Source organism: Chelonia mydas, chromosome 8 (assembly GCF_015237465.2).
Source record: "Chelonia mydas isolate rCheMyd1 chromosome 8, rCheMyd1.pri.v2, whole genome shotgun sequence".
In the NCBI taxonomy this organism is placed as follows: Eukaryota; Metazoa; Chordata; order Testudines; family Cheloniidae; genus Chelonia; species Chelonia mydas.
Window position 1 is genome coordinate 33920699 of NC_057854.1, and position 13470 is coordinate 33934168.

Consider the following 13470-nt stretch of genomic DNA (forward strand, 5'->3'; position numbering starts at 1 on the left):
CTAATGTGTTAACACAATTCTGACTTCTCAAGACCAGCATCACAAAACTTCCATGTACTCTACCACATTCAAACAAGCTTTTATATGTGTGTGAGATAGTGAAAATAAAGACAAATTCATGACGGGTGTAAAGTTGGTGAAGGAACCGAAGCCTTAATCACAGAAATTACATATTGCACTAAAAACCAAATGTATAATACATTCTTCAGAAAGATGTTGGAAGAGGAAGCAGCACATCATGGAATATTCTTAAATACTCCTGTACATAATCAGTGCTGATTATAAAGTTGTTTCTATCCATTTGCATCTGAAATGGATGAGACCAAAATGGAATGTAAGAAAGGACAACTTGCTGTAAAAATGGGAATTCTTTAAATGTAGATTATCTAGGATAAATGAATAGAAAGTTTTTCTTAATTTCCACTGTGTTTACATCTGAAACTTCAGGCCTCAGAACTAGTGTGCATTTTAAAGATATTTTTTTGGTTTAGAGGTTGTAAAATTACAAAGTTAGTGAGGACTTTGAGGCAACAAGCAAATAATTTACACATTCTGTAGAACTAATCTCCAGGGCTTTGGGGAGAGGTGATAGGAGAGAGTCTGACTAAGGGCTGAATCAGCAGAGTGCTGTATCTTGGAACTTCAGTACCTAAAAGTTTAAAAACTTGGAGAGTTTGAGGAGCAGAGAGATTTTTGTAATGTTACTAACTCAACCCACACATTCTGGGATAAATGTTTTCTGCCCTCTCCAAGCCTTTAAAATAGGTTGTAAACTTACTATTGGGGAGAATGGCAAGCACTTCACACAAGAGTTGCTTTGATACTTGGAAGTTTAAAAGACTTGTTTTTTAATAACTTAGCTCTTAAACAGTTATACTAATCCTTGGGTTGGCAAACCTCTTAACTCTTTCACACACACTCACACACACACACACACACACACACACACACACACACACACACACACACACACACACACACACACACACACACACACCCCCACCTTGCAAGTTCTTCCACCCCATGACACTAATACCACTAGCTTTCCTGCAATCTAATATTTTCCCTTCTTTCTGGAAACTCCCACAGCCCACCTCCTGACATCCAGCGTCTCCTGTCTTCCCATAAACCCTGGAAAAATGTCCTTCATCTGAGCCTCTCTCAGCCCCGAACACCAGTTTCCATCTCATCCACCTAACTCAGATCCTGGGTAGCATTCTACTGGTTAAGATAAAACTAAAATATAGCTTTTGGAAGTTGGTTAGATCTTACTGAAAGAAAGAAACTCAATCCCCCTGGAATTCAACTCTGTTTAGAAACGTGAAAATCTGTTTTTGGAGATTTTTAAAATGCATTTTGAGTTAGGGATATTTGAGTAGATGATTTTGATAGATGTCAAATGTTGATAAGAATAACATGCATAACACACGTGGTAGGTGTGCAGAAAGCTAATAGGGGAACTTGACATTGTTGTACGGCTCTTGAAAGGAAGTAGAGTTTTGGAGATACTTTGCAATGTTGTGATGTGATGCTGTTGTTTAACGGCTGGACATTGACTGCTCTCACTTCACTTATGTTTGGAAAGAGGCTTAAATAGACCCAAGTAAAGCTCAGTTGCAGACTGTTATCTGAATGTTAGTCATATAGATTTAAATGTTATAAAACAAATATCTGGCTAAATTTCCCCCAGTTTTTGACAGCAAAGAGCCTGCTGGAGAAAGCCCCCTGCCAGAAAATTCACTAGGAACAGAAAACACTTGTAATCTCTCCTCTGCTGAGGGTCATAGATGACTGGCGTAACCCAAAAGTTGGGATAGTGGGAGCTGATTCAACATATCTCCTTATGGCCTCTGCAGGCAGGGAACCTAAGGAGCCCTGGTGGTATTAAAACTTCCCTATCTCTGAGGAAACCCTGAAAGGACAGGAGGCGACATCATCACCTGCCCTTCCGTGGGTTCAATGCCAGCCCTGTATTAGTGCAAACGGGCCTCCTGGCCTGCCTTGTGCCTCCCTACACAGAGTTGAGTGAATCAGGCCTATTAAACAGATTTTAGCTAATTCTTGGGTAAAGTAACACTTTTTAAAAATAAATTGGCCTTTTATCATATTAACATCTTGTTTTTAATAACTCTGTTCCACATCCTTACATTCATATTTTTGAAATGCTTGAAAAGCAACTAATTGCTTATAGATACCTGATGAAACAGATGGTAACATATGCTGATCACACCTACTGACACAGCATATAAAGGATATTAGTGTGAAAAATCCCATGCAGAGGCTGGCAAATCCTAAACAAAGCTTTAAAATTTTAATGGTTTTAAAAAAGAAATCACGCACCCTGCTGCAGGTTTTTCAGCTGCCACTGTGCCCATGGTTACATCTCCAGCCCACTTGTTGTCCTGTTTGGGGAAGGAGGCTTCCTCCCTCCTTTATGTCAAAGACTTTGTTACCCAAGCGGTACCTGCTCCTTTCTCCTCCCATTTGAAAGGTTAGTGCATCTCCTCTAAATGCAGCAGCCAAATACCTGACCTAACCCTTCCAATGCCTAATTCAGGAGTCTTGAAGTATTCTAATGGCACTTCTGTCAAAACAGAGAATCTGAAGTAAAAGCTAAATAAGAAAATAAATGTACCTAGACAGTACAGAAACTGATGAAGTAGCATTTGATTAATTCAGGTTCTTTTACTCAGTAGCTCCTTGAAATTTGTTATAGGAAATGAGATTGAGTCACATATCTAGATACATGAAGACTTTTAGTATCCAAATAGAAGCAACTATAATTGCAACCATAGTAAAATAAGATAAATATAGCAGAATGGCCTTCTGCATTGTGCATATCACAATTTTATGGAAACCATCAGGTGTGAGGATGGAAAGAATTGGCAGAAGCACGGTAAGTGGGATTGACACTGTCATCCTAATTTCCCAGCCAAGGGGTTGGTCTGACAATTTTTTACAACCCTTTTACTTCAAACCCCCACACATCTGGGACCATATTTGATTGGGTTTCAGCCTCCAGTCCACATCTGTTACACCGGGGAACAGTAATGAAGGTCTTGTCTGGTCGGGGAAGTTATTTACATCAGTACATTTCAAAACATAAATCTGGTTTCACTTCATGATTATGTGTGCCAAAAAGCCCCTAAAATCTGCTAATTTAAGCTCAGTTTGTTATATTGTATTTTCTCACAAGATACATATTGCTAAATCTTTTAGCCCTAGGTCAAACACTTAGGTCTGGTCCACACGAGAAAATTAGATCGGTTAAATCACCTCAGTCAGAGATGTGAAAAATCTACAACCCTGAGCTGCGTAGTTAAACTAACCCGAGTCCCCGTGTAGACAGCACTAGGTCAATGGAAGCATTCATGTGTTGACCTAGCTACCGCCTCTTGGGGAGGTAGATTACCTGCACTGCCAGTGTCTACACTGAAGTGCTACAGCGATGCAGCTGTGCTGCTGTAGCGTTTTAAGTGTAGACAAGCCCCAAGGCTAACTAGTCAGGTCTTATGCTAACTGCTGGGCCCTGTTAGGCCTCAAGCTTAATGAAAGCCTATTTCAAATACTTTTACATCTTCTGTTCCTGTGCATTATAGCTTTAATTGTTTTTATGATCATTTCCTTAAGCACCTTAGCGTTTCCTAACATATAGCTTATAGTTTGATCCCAGGTACGAACCTCTCAGGATCTGGTCAGGGGTCAATAGGCAGACTCTCTTTAGAAGGGAACCAGTAGGAGACACATGGGATGAAGTCAAGAAGACAGCACAAGAATCCTGAGCAGCCATTTTGCTATCCTGGGCCTAGAAGAGAGGGTGGGAAAGGAGGGGCTGAAAAGCAAGGTGGCAAGTAGCAGTAAGTGTTACTGTTGTAGACTGTTTTATTGTGGACAGAACTTGCTCTATAGATTGTAGTGTGAGAACAGCTGCTAGTTAAAAACACACTGGTGTGCTTCAGAGGTTTTGTTTATCTTCATTGTTCTAATTCAGTGAAATCCAAAGTGGGAACAGCACAAATATTGAAAAATAAATAAGTCTATTTAAAAGTTCTTCCAGTTCTTATACTAACTGGGACACACACAAATTTAAGGGCTTGTTTATTTACTGGTGTAGTTATGTCAGAACAACACCCCCTGTGGATATGCCTTTTAAAGAAGTATAATCTAAATCAGAAAAAGGCACTTTCTAATTATAAAGTAAGTATATCTTCATGGGAAATTATAGCAGTAAATTTCTTTTTTATGTAGACAAGCCCTAAGCGTCCTTTTAACTGCTGTAACATTACCAGAGTAAACGTTCTAGTGTGACCGGGAAGATACTGACTACTCTAAGCCCATTGGGACAAGTAATGAATTACAGTTGAAAGCAATTAATCTTTTTGATCACAACTTTAATTTTTCAACTGATCACTGCCAGCACATCTAGAAAAGACAAAACCTCTCATTGTTTTACATTTGGCTTCCAGGTGAGGCACTTCAGTTTCAGTGCCCCAACTCATAGTCCTAGTGAAGTACATTGAAGGTTGGCACATGATTCCAACACTGGAGTTGGATGTAAATGGAGGTGACTTAATTGTCATTAATATGCACATCTGTTGCACCAGTTAAGCGTGCCTTTGTGGAAGGGGAGAGGGGTTCTGGCGGCAGAATGGTAGATGGCTTTGTCCACATTTAGAGCATGCAGTGTTTTAAATTTTGAACACTTTTTCCACCCCTAAGTAAACCACCTACATTTTTCTGTAAAGCAGAGATTTTAACGTTGAAGTTACGCTTTTACAGGTGTTAAAAGCACCTGAGAAGGAAGGCTAAGCTGTTCTTGCTTTGCACGTTTTTTCTCCGAAGTAAACATGTTGACCATTGGCTGTCACCCAAGCCTATTTTTTCTCTTTTGACTTGAGCTGAACACTTTACTTTTTCAGCCACTTGGATTGCAAAGCAGGAAAGTCACTTCTCCATTGACTCTATTTCCTGTCAAGCAGCAGTAAAAATAAATTGAACAAATAGGAAGTGAGGATGTAGTGCAATTCCCAAGTTTATTACAGTTTTTTTGAATTAGACACTTCCACTAACCTGTACACTTGGCTCTGATCCTTTTCCCTGCAGAAACAGGCAGCTGTCTGTCTCTACTAGCCCTGGGAGGAGTCCTCCTGCAGGAGTGGTGACTGACCGCTTCTGAGCTCTTATTGCTGCAGTCCCCAAATACTAACATAACTAGCTTTTTCTTCCCCCCCAAATTCCATTCCATCCTTATTTTTTCTCCCCCACGATCTTTCAGTCCACCTCTACTGATTTTCTTCGTCTTATACTGTATCTCCAGCTTCCAGCAGCCAACTTGGCTCAGAGCCACAAAAAAGCTGTACTCCTTGAGCTGGGCTCCAGCAGCAGTGAAACAGACTGTGCAAGGAGAGGTGTATGTGCAAAAAGGTGAAGTCCATCACATAGGTTATACTAAAAAGAAGAATGCTGATCACTGCTTCTCCAACAGCTGCTCAGCCCAGTGCACTGTTCCTTAACACATCCTCCAATTCCCTTGGTCAGCAAACAGTTACCTATGACCTGCTGGTTAGCCTGCTCTTCAAGCCCTCCAAAATAAATCTACAGTTTTTGTCCCATGTGACAGATGGTTCCTCTGTGTGCCCATTTTCTTCTCCTTTGAGGTGGGTGGCTGATGGCAGATTCATTTGATTTCTTTGACTGATTGTTCTGTAGGTGTGTCTGCGTTCTAAAAATGCAAATGCACATGCTTGAAAAGAGCCTATCGATACAGCCACAATCCGTCCAGAAAATGTATATAGTTAAAAAAGAAGCCATGAGAGGTATTCTGCTTAGACCACAAACTGTATGTACAGAGTTAAAGGCCTGATAGCCCAGATGGAATTTGGGCATACTACTCCAGGTTGGTAGCCACATTGTGGATGGAGATGGAATGTGCCTCAGTAAAAGACAATTGTGAAGCTACTACCGGGCCCTGCACTAATCTTTGCCAAACCTTACAAGCTGGATTCCAGAGTTTCAGCTGAGAGAGTCTTTGGCACAGAGCTTCTTCCTGGTGAGGTTTCCCCTTTAAATTTCACACTGATCCTATAGTCAGCCTTTGAGTTTTCTTTATCTGTTTTTTCTTTCATTTCTCTCTTGCTGCTGGCTACTTCCCAAGTATAAGGGTTCATAGCCATACCTGCTTGTTGGAAAGATAATCATACCTCTCAACTTTTAATGAAGCACTTTCACTGACTTAGCTCTCCCTTTTTATGGGGGATATGTGGAAAACCAAAATCACTTTTCTTCCTGGAAGACTCACTGCCTTTTCTGAAGGGTTTTTGTATAGTTCATTTTTTGTGTTCAATTTTATCAGCATTAGTATGTTAGAAATTGTAGCTTTTGAGAAAATGCTTTATCAAGGAGACTATAGGGCCTGCTTTTATACCTGTAATCACCTCCATCATTGCAGGGAAAGGTAGCTGATCAGGGTGCAAGGTTGGGTGGCTATTCTTTTTTCTAAGAAAAAATACCAAGACCGTTTCCTTTTTCAGAGCATACATTGTGCAGATACAAGCAGCATGTGTGTCACTGGCATTAATGTTACCTGGTTTTAATACTCCCTGAAGCATGTTTTCATGCTTGCAATTGCAAAGGGAAATAGAAGGATAAATTCAGGATTCTAAGGCTCTATGTTACCAGCCTCTGTTTTGGTAGTCATGGTTACTAGCAAAATACAGGCTGAGAGAACTTCTGGAGGGTTGCCATTTTTATCCTTCCCTTCTAGGGTTCTTATTACTGAGATTCATGTCCGGAGAGTTGTGGATGTCTAGATCCTGCTCTTTTGACTGACAGGCTGATAATGCATTAAATAAACCAGGCCGGGGGGAACAGGTCCAGCAGTTCCTGTACCAGACCGTGAGTACAGAGTCTTGGAGAGAGAGGTTCTGCTTCCATCTTCTCTGCCAGGATGAAACACAACTGACATTAGCCTTGACTGAATAACAGGATCCTAAACATAAGACATACTGCCCTTGCATCTTCCTATTGCACATCCGGTGCAACACTGGCTATGATGAATCTCTGATTTAGTTCATACCGTAATAGTCGTAGTGTGATGAATTACAACTTATTCCTTTTAAAAACAATTGCTGAACATTTGTGAGGTTTAAAAAAAAAAAAAAATAGTTGGGAACCCAAATATCTTTGAAATCCATTTTCTTAGGCAATAGGAAGCTTCCCTCAGAAACTTTCAAAACTCAAGAAAAAGCTATGTTCATAACAGGTTAGTAAATGAGTGTATTCAGTACACTCAAGTGTAAATTTGTCTTCATTACTTTTCTGGGGTGGAGGGAAAGTAAAACTTGTGCTTGTGAAAGCTTGTGACTGAGCACACCAGACAGAGTGCAGTCCCTTCAGTGCCATTTTTCAGCCCTTCATCTCTGTTAGGCAGCTTGCCACTCATGCTAAATTGTCATTATTTGTTTACATTACAGAACCTATCAAGCACATTTTCACTTGTGACTTAAATCAGGATTTCAGCCCAAATCTTCAGCGCTGAAAAAGTAACATAACATACTAGTCTCCGTAGCGCAATATAACTTCTCTGCATTTTTTCCCCCCAATCGTTGCTAATTTCCGAGATCCCTTGAGTAAGTCAGCCTGCTTCTCCTGTCTGATTCATTCAGTGCCATTATGACATGTTTAACATCACCATCACTCTGTAATTAGTGAGTTATATTTAAAGAATGGGTTGTGACACTTCTGAATGAATCAGATAGGTGGAAAAAAATGGATTTTATAAAAGGAGGCGCATCTGTTGCTTACTGTTTTGCTCACAGCTTTGGGAAATGATATACAGCTTTAAAAAGGCACAGTGGAAAAAGGTATAGACTAAACTTAAAATTAATTTGTTCCAAAGCTTGTGTTTGAAAACAAAAATCAGTATTGTTTTTTATCATGGCTGTAGGAGTTTAGGCCAGAAGGGACCAGTAGATCGTCTAGTCTGACCTTTTGGATATCACAGGACACCAACACCACCCAGCAGCCAAACACTAAACCCAACAACTGAAATGAAACCAAAATATTAAAGCCTTCAGGAGACTAGACTCTTCTGTGCCTCAGACAGAAAATAGGAGGGACCAAGGTGCATCAGTGTTCGAGGTTCCTGCAATGGCAGGAAAATGGTTAAATGAGATAATCCTGGCATGTGACCCACATCCACAGGCTGCAGAGGAAGGCAAAAAAACAAACAAACCCAAGGTCACTGCCAATCAGACCTGGGGGAAAAATCCTTCCTGACCTCACATATGGCGATCAGTTGGACCCTGAGTATGTGAGCAAGAACCAGCCAGCCAAGCACCGAATGAATGTGCTCGATGCCACTTCAGAGTCCTGGCCCTTGCCACGCAATGTTTCTTCTCCAGTTGTGGCCATCCCTGATTCTTCACAGGAAGGAGATTTAAATAAAACGAAACACTGCCAGAATACATTGGGTGGGGGTGAGGGATATCCCTTCCTGACCCCTGCCAGTGGCTGGCTGAAACCCTGAAGCATGAGCTTTAGGAACACAGACATAAATTGGAAGTGAGCCCCAGGATTGTTGAACCCTTCCTCCAACCATCACAGGCAACCTGGTCAGACAATCTCACTCAATTTGTCCAGCGTGCTCTCAAAACCAGTTAAGTTGTTTGCACCCACAGCTCGTATTAAGAGGCTGTTCAAGAATAACACCCTTCTGCAGGTTAGAAACCTCCCAATTTCCAGCCTGAACTTTGTTCATGGACATTTTATATCCATTTGTGCTTGTGCCAACATTGTTGTCTAGCTTAAATAGCTCTTCACCATCCCTGAAATTACCCCCTAATGCATGTATAGAGAGCAAACATATCCCTTCTCAGCCCTTTTTGCTCGCCTAAACAAGCTAAGCTCTTCCAGTCTCCTCTCATAAGACAGCCTCCATTCCCCTGATCATCCCAGTAGCTCTTGTCTGCACCTATTCCAGTTTAAATTAGTCTTGAACATGGGTGACCAGAATTGTACAGAGTGTTCCAGATAAGGTCTTACCACTGCCTTGTCCAATGGCATTGATGCTTCTTTATCTGTATTGGAAATGCCTCGCTAATACATCCTAGGATTGTATTTGCCTTTTTCATAGCTGTATCACACTGATGGCTCATAGTTGTCCTCTGATCAACCCATACACCCAGGTCTGTCTCCTCCTCTGTTGCCTCCAGCTGTACTGCCTCTGCTCCTCCATGGAGCCGCTGCTGGCCTCAGCTGCTCAGGACCACGAACCTCCTTATCAGCACAGAGCCATGTAGGGGCTGATGTCAAGGTGTCCCTCCCTTCATGCACCCAGGTGGGCAGAGCACATCCTTTGTCCCACACTCCTGCCCTTCTGAGAATGTCCAGGGGACAGGTCAGGACAAGGTTTGTGGCTGCTGGCCAAAACCTTTTTTAAAAAGACTAAGTATTTGGCTGAAAATAGTTTGTAGGCAAAGATTCCTGTGCAGTGTTTGAAACCCAAACATTGGAGCAATAGGACACTGAAAGTGAAATGAATTAAAGGTAGTAGAATAGATGTTTTTTTTTTTTTCATTGTCTATGCTTAGAGAAATGCAGAAAATAAAGCACATAAGTAGTTACCAACTATATTAAATTTCTTCAAATTCTTTCATTTGTAATCAGCGTTGTCATTATCTGGGTAGTCAGGCTACTTGTGGGCTAGTTTTTAAGTGGCTTTAAGCTATTAATGCAGTAGGAATCTGGCAACCTGGAGTTCATTCACAAAACATTATGCGCTAGTTGGGCCTCTGCTGCCGACGCAGGGTCTACAGTTCAAGTATCTTTTCTGACTTCATATGTGCACCTCCCTTCTGGTCTGAATACTGTTTGTCTGCCACCCATGTATGGAATACACATAGGGACCAGCACCCGAAGAAGAAATGGAAGTTCCTTACATCTAATTAAAAGCTTTTTGAGTTGTGTGGTGTCTATCTGTATTCTGCTCCGCCTTCCTCTCTGTTTTGGGTCTTATTGGATTTGCAGTAAGAAGAGGTATTCTTAAATATACGTTAGCTACTCTCTAGTCTTATATCTCCGCCCCTGAATAGATCATCATCATCACTCCCATAACCGCATTGGTCATTGGGGCACCATCATTGATGAGCAATCAACTAATTGTCTCCACCCCTGACGATTGTCTGTCAGTGCTTTGGTCTTCGCGAAGTCCACTCCTGTCCACTCTTTTATGTTGTCATTCCATCTCTTCTTCCATCTACCTCTTATCTTCCCCTGTACTGTCCCATGGAGGAGGATCTTGGATAGGCCAGATCTTGTTACATGTCTGAACCACATCAGCTTGCCCTTCTTCACGGTCATCAGGAAGTCTTCATGTGACCCAGCGCATTGGGTGATGATGTTGTGGACCTCTTCGTTAGTAACATAGTCAAAGTAGGAGAAGTCCAGGATTTTACGGAAGTAACTCATCTCTACTACCTGTATTTTCCATTCAGGTTCTACTGGAAGGGTCCATGTGTCGCACACATATAGAAAAATGGAGATGACCAATGCGTGCGGCAGTTTCAGTTTGGATTGCAGGGAGATGTTCTTATTCCTCCAAATTGGCTTTAGCTTTGCTGCTGTTTGCGCAGTTCTTGCCAGAATTTCTGCCTGTGATGATTGCCCCCAAATACTTGAACTGTTTCACTCTCTTTAGCTCTTGTCCACTGACAGTGATATGTGAGCTGATCCTGTCACATTTGTTTTGATCAGCTTGGTTTTCTCTACACTGATTTCCACGCTGTATTTTGCGGAGGTTTCATCCATCGTTTCACAAGGTAGGTAAGTTCATCTTCACTGCCTGCCAGGCCATCAATGTCATCGGCGAACCAAAGATTTGAGATTGTTCGCCCCCACCCCCCCAATGCTGACTGATCTCCTGAATAGACAGACTTAGTAAAAACCTTGTTACTGGGCTAGGAATCTCATATGCCAATTCATTCATTATTCTGGGATGGAAATTATCTCCTTCCCCCTCACCCACCCCCACTTAAGTGCATTAAGCTAAATTTTTTCTTTAGTGTCATATGTAGTCATTTCCATTTCTCTTCTTGGCATCTGGTGGCAATATGATGAGATAATGTTTCCAACTAGCGTCCCTAAAATATGGGTAATAAAACTTTGAGACAATGCTGAATCAGGGAGAGGTTCTAAGATCAGTGTTTCTTACTGAAGTTCCAGAGGGTTTTTACTCTTGAAATTGACTGAATAGCTTGTGTAATATGTACTCTATAGTCTCTTTATACTCTATATTCAGCAAATCCCAACAGCTTAATTTTTGAAGTCACATTGTTTTTTTTCCTGAATAGATGGAAGTAATTAGAAGGCAGTCTTGAAGAAGCCTCTAGGGGGTTGATTCAAGAAGTGGGAGCAGTTTTGAGAGAGGTAGCAGATAAAACCGCATGAACAAACTTTTTGCCTTTTCATTTTTGGACTATCAAGGTCTTGTACAGTTAATTCCTAGAACAATTAGGCTGCTGTAAGATTTATGGGCTGGATACAGAGTAGATTTTCTTTTAATTCATCAAATTCACAGATAATGTGTAGTTCTAATTCTGGAAAATGTCACCTGTCCTGGCGCATTTCATTCCCTTAATCAGTGTTCTGGCCAAGGTATTTAGGAAACACTGCCTTCAGATGTGTCAAGCACACCCTATCCCATCTAAAATATACCACTTCTGCTGTTACTCCTGAGGGAATTCTGCGCCAGTGCGTGCATGCAGAATTCACGTCCCTCCACAGATTTCTTTGCTTCCCCGTCGTTTTCTGCAGGAAAGCAAAGTGAAGCTGCAAGCATGGTCACAGGCCCCCTCCCCAGCCACAGCAGGCACCTTGTTTCCGGCACCTGGAACAGCCAGTGGAGAGATTAATCACTACATATGGATGGGGCTGGGGATGCCCAGAGGCAAGGCATGCGGGGTCATGTGCCACTGCTTGCCCCCCAGCCCCCTGTTCCCGTGAGCACAGCTCACTGACTCTGCCTGGGTCCTGGTGCCAGTCATCTTCCCCATTGTGCTGGATGCCCCGTTTTTTGTACAATAGTGAGCGCCCGGGCGTCCCCACTGCAGCAGCTGGGGCTCTCCTGTTTAGCAGACTCACTGGACCCTGAGTCCACTGAGCCCCAAACAGCTGCACCTGGACTCCCCAAGTCTTACTACCGCAGCACCTGGACCACCCCACTGAAACCCCATACGACCCCCCACTGAAGGTGACTGGGGCTCACCTGGACCCTCCTGCAGAGTCCCATTGCCCCTGCACCCAGAACCCCACAATGAGCCCCTGTGCATCCAGATCCCTCACTGAGCTGCCTGCATCCAGATTGCCCCACACCTGGATCCCCCCACTAAGCCTCCACACTTGGATCCTGCTGGGCTGAGCCTGCCTGCTCACACCTGAATGACTGACTGAATGTAACTTACTGATTTAACTGCATGAAATAAGAGTAAATTTTGAACATGTAACACATTTTACAGGTTATCAATGCTGCATTGGCTCTGGCTGCCAAACCACAAAGTAAACTAGCGCAAGAAAACATGGATCTCTTCAAAGAACAATGGGAAAAGCAAGTCCGTGTATTGACAGATGCTGTAGATGACATTACTTCCATCGATGACTTCCTGGCTGTTTCAGGTAACAACAAGGTTTCCTACTTGCAAACAAGGTTTCCCACTTGCAAACTAAACACAAACTAATAGGCGCAGTAAATGACGCTCACATAAGACAACGTTTGTCAAATGAAATTCTTTATCCCATCATGATAAATTGGAATTCTGTTTTGAGAGAGTTCAGTAAATGTATTCCTTATTTACCAGATGTCTCAAATACTTGCTGAGGCATTTGTCTACAATAACGAAACTAAAATCCATAATTCACCAGTGTAGCTCTACCAGCAGTTATAGTATAGACATAATGCAGGCATTTTTAACTCCATGTAAACACCTGAGTCCTGACTACTATAATTTCAACTGTTGCTGCTACCAGTGGAGAATTAGGGACCCAGTTTTCCTTGTACAAACAGACTGAGCATCTCAAATGCTGTGAAAGTACCAGTATTCAAAAGATGTTCATGGAGTTAAGTTATGTAGGAACTATAGGAGAGAACTTGAAGTTCTAATTTAAAAGGGAGTTAACAATAAATATGTTTGAATTCTGACGTCCTATACTTTTAATACCAACTTTGTCTTTGGGATGAGCTCATAGTCGCTTGCAAGGCAGTTGAATACCATGGGGTTCTACATCTTACATCTCCATGGTTGTTACAGTATTGGTAGTTGAAATTGCACAGCAATAGAGGTGCATAGTTCTGGGTAAGTATACTCGTTTTAAGCATAATAAGTAATTGATGGTCTCATGTTTATGGCCTGTTTGGAATATGGCAGTGAATATAAACAAATTCAGGGCTGTGCAGCATCCTCATTTATAAGGCCTCCC

At 42.0% G+C, this 13470-nt stretch overlaps 1 protein-coding gene across 3 annotated transcripts in view; it reads left to right on the forward strand.

Annotated features, from left to right (window-relative positions):
* CTNNA1 (catenin alpha 1) overlaps window positions 1–13470 on the forward strand; it is a 194368-nt gene that overhangs the window by 149940 nt on the left and 30958 nt on the right. For all 3 annotated transcript variants that reach the window (XM_037906042.2, XM_043552628.1, XM_043552629.1), the window contains one exon: window positions 12513–12669. In XM_037906042.2, coding sequence (XP_037761970.1) covers window positions 12513–12669 — 157 coding nt within the window. The remainder of the gene's footprint in view (window positions 1–12512; window positions 12670–13470) is intronic.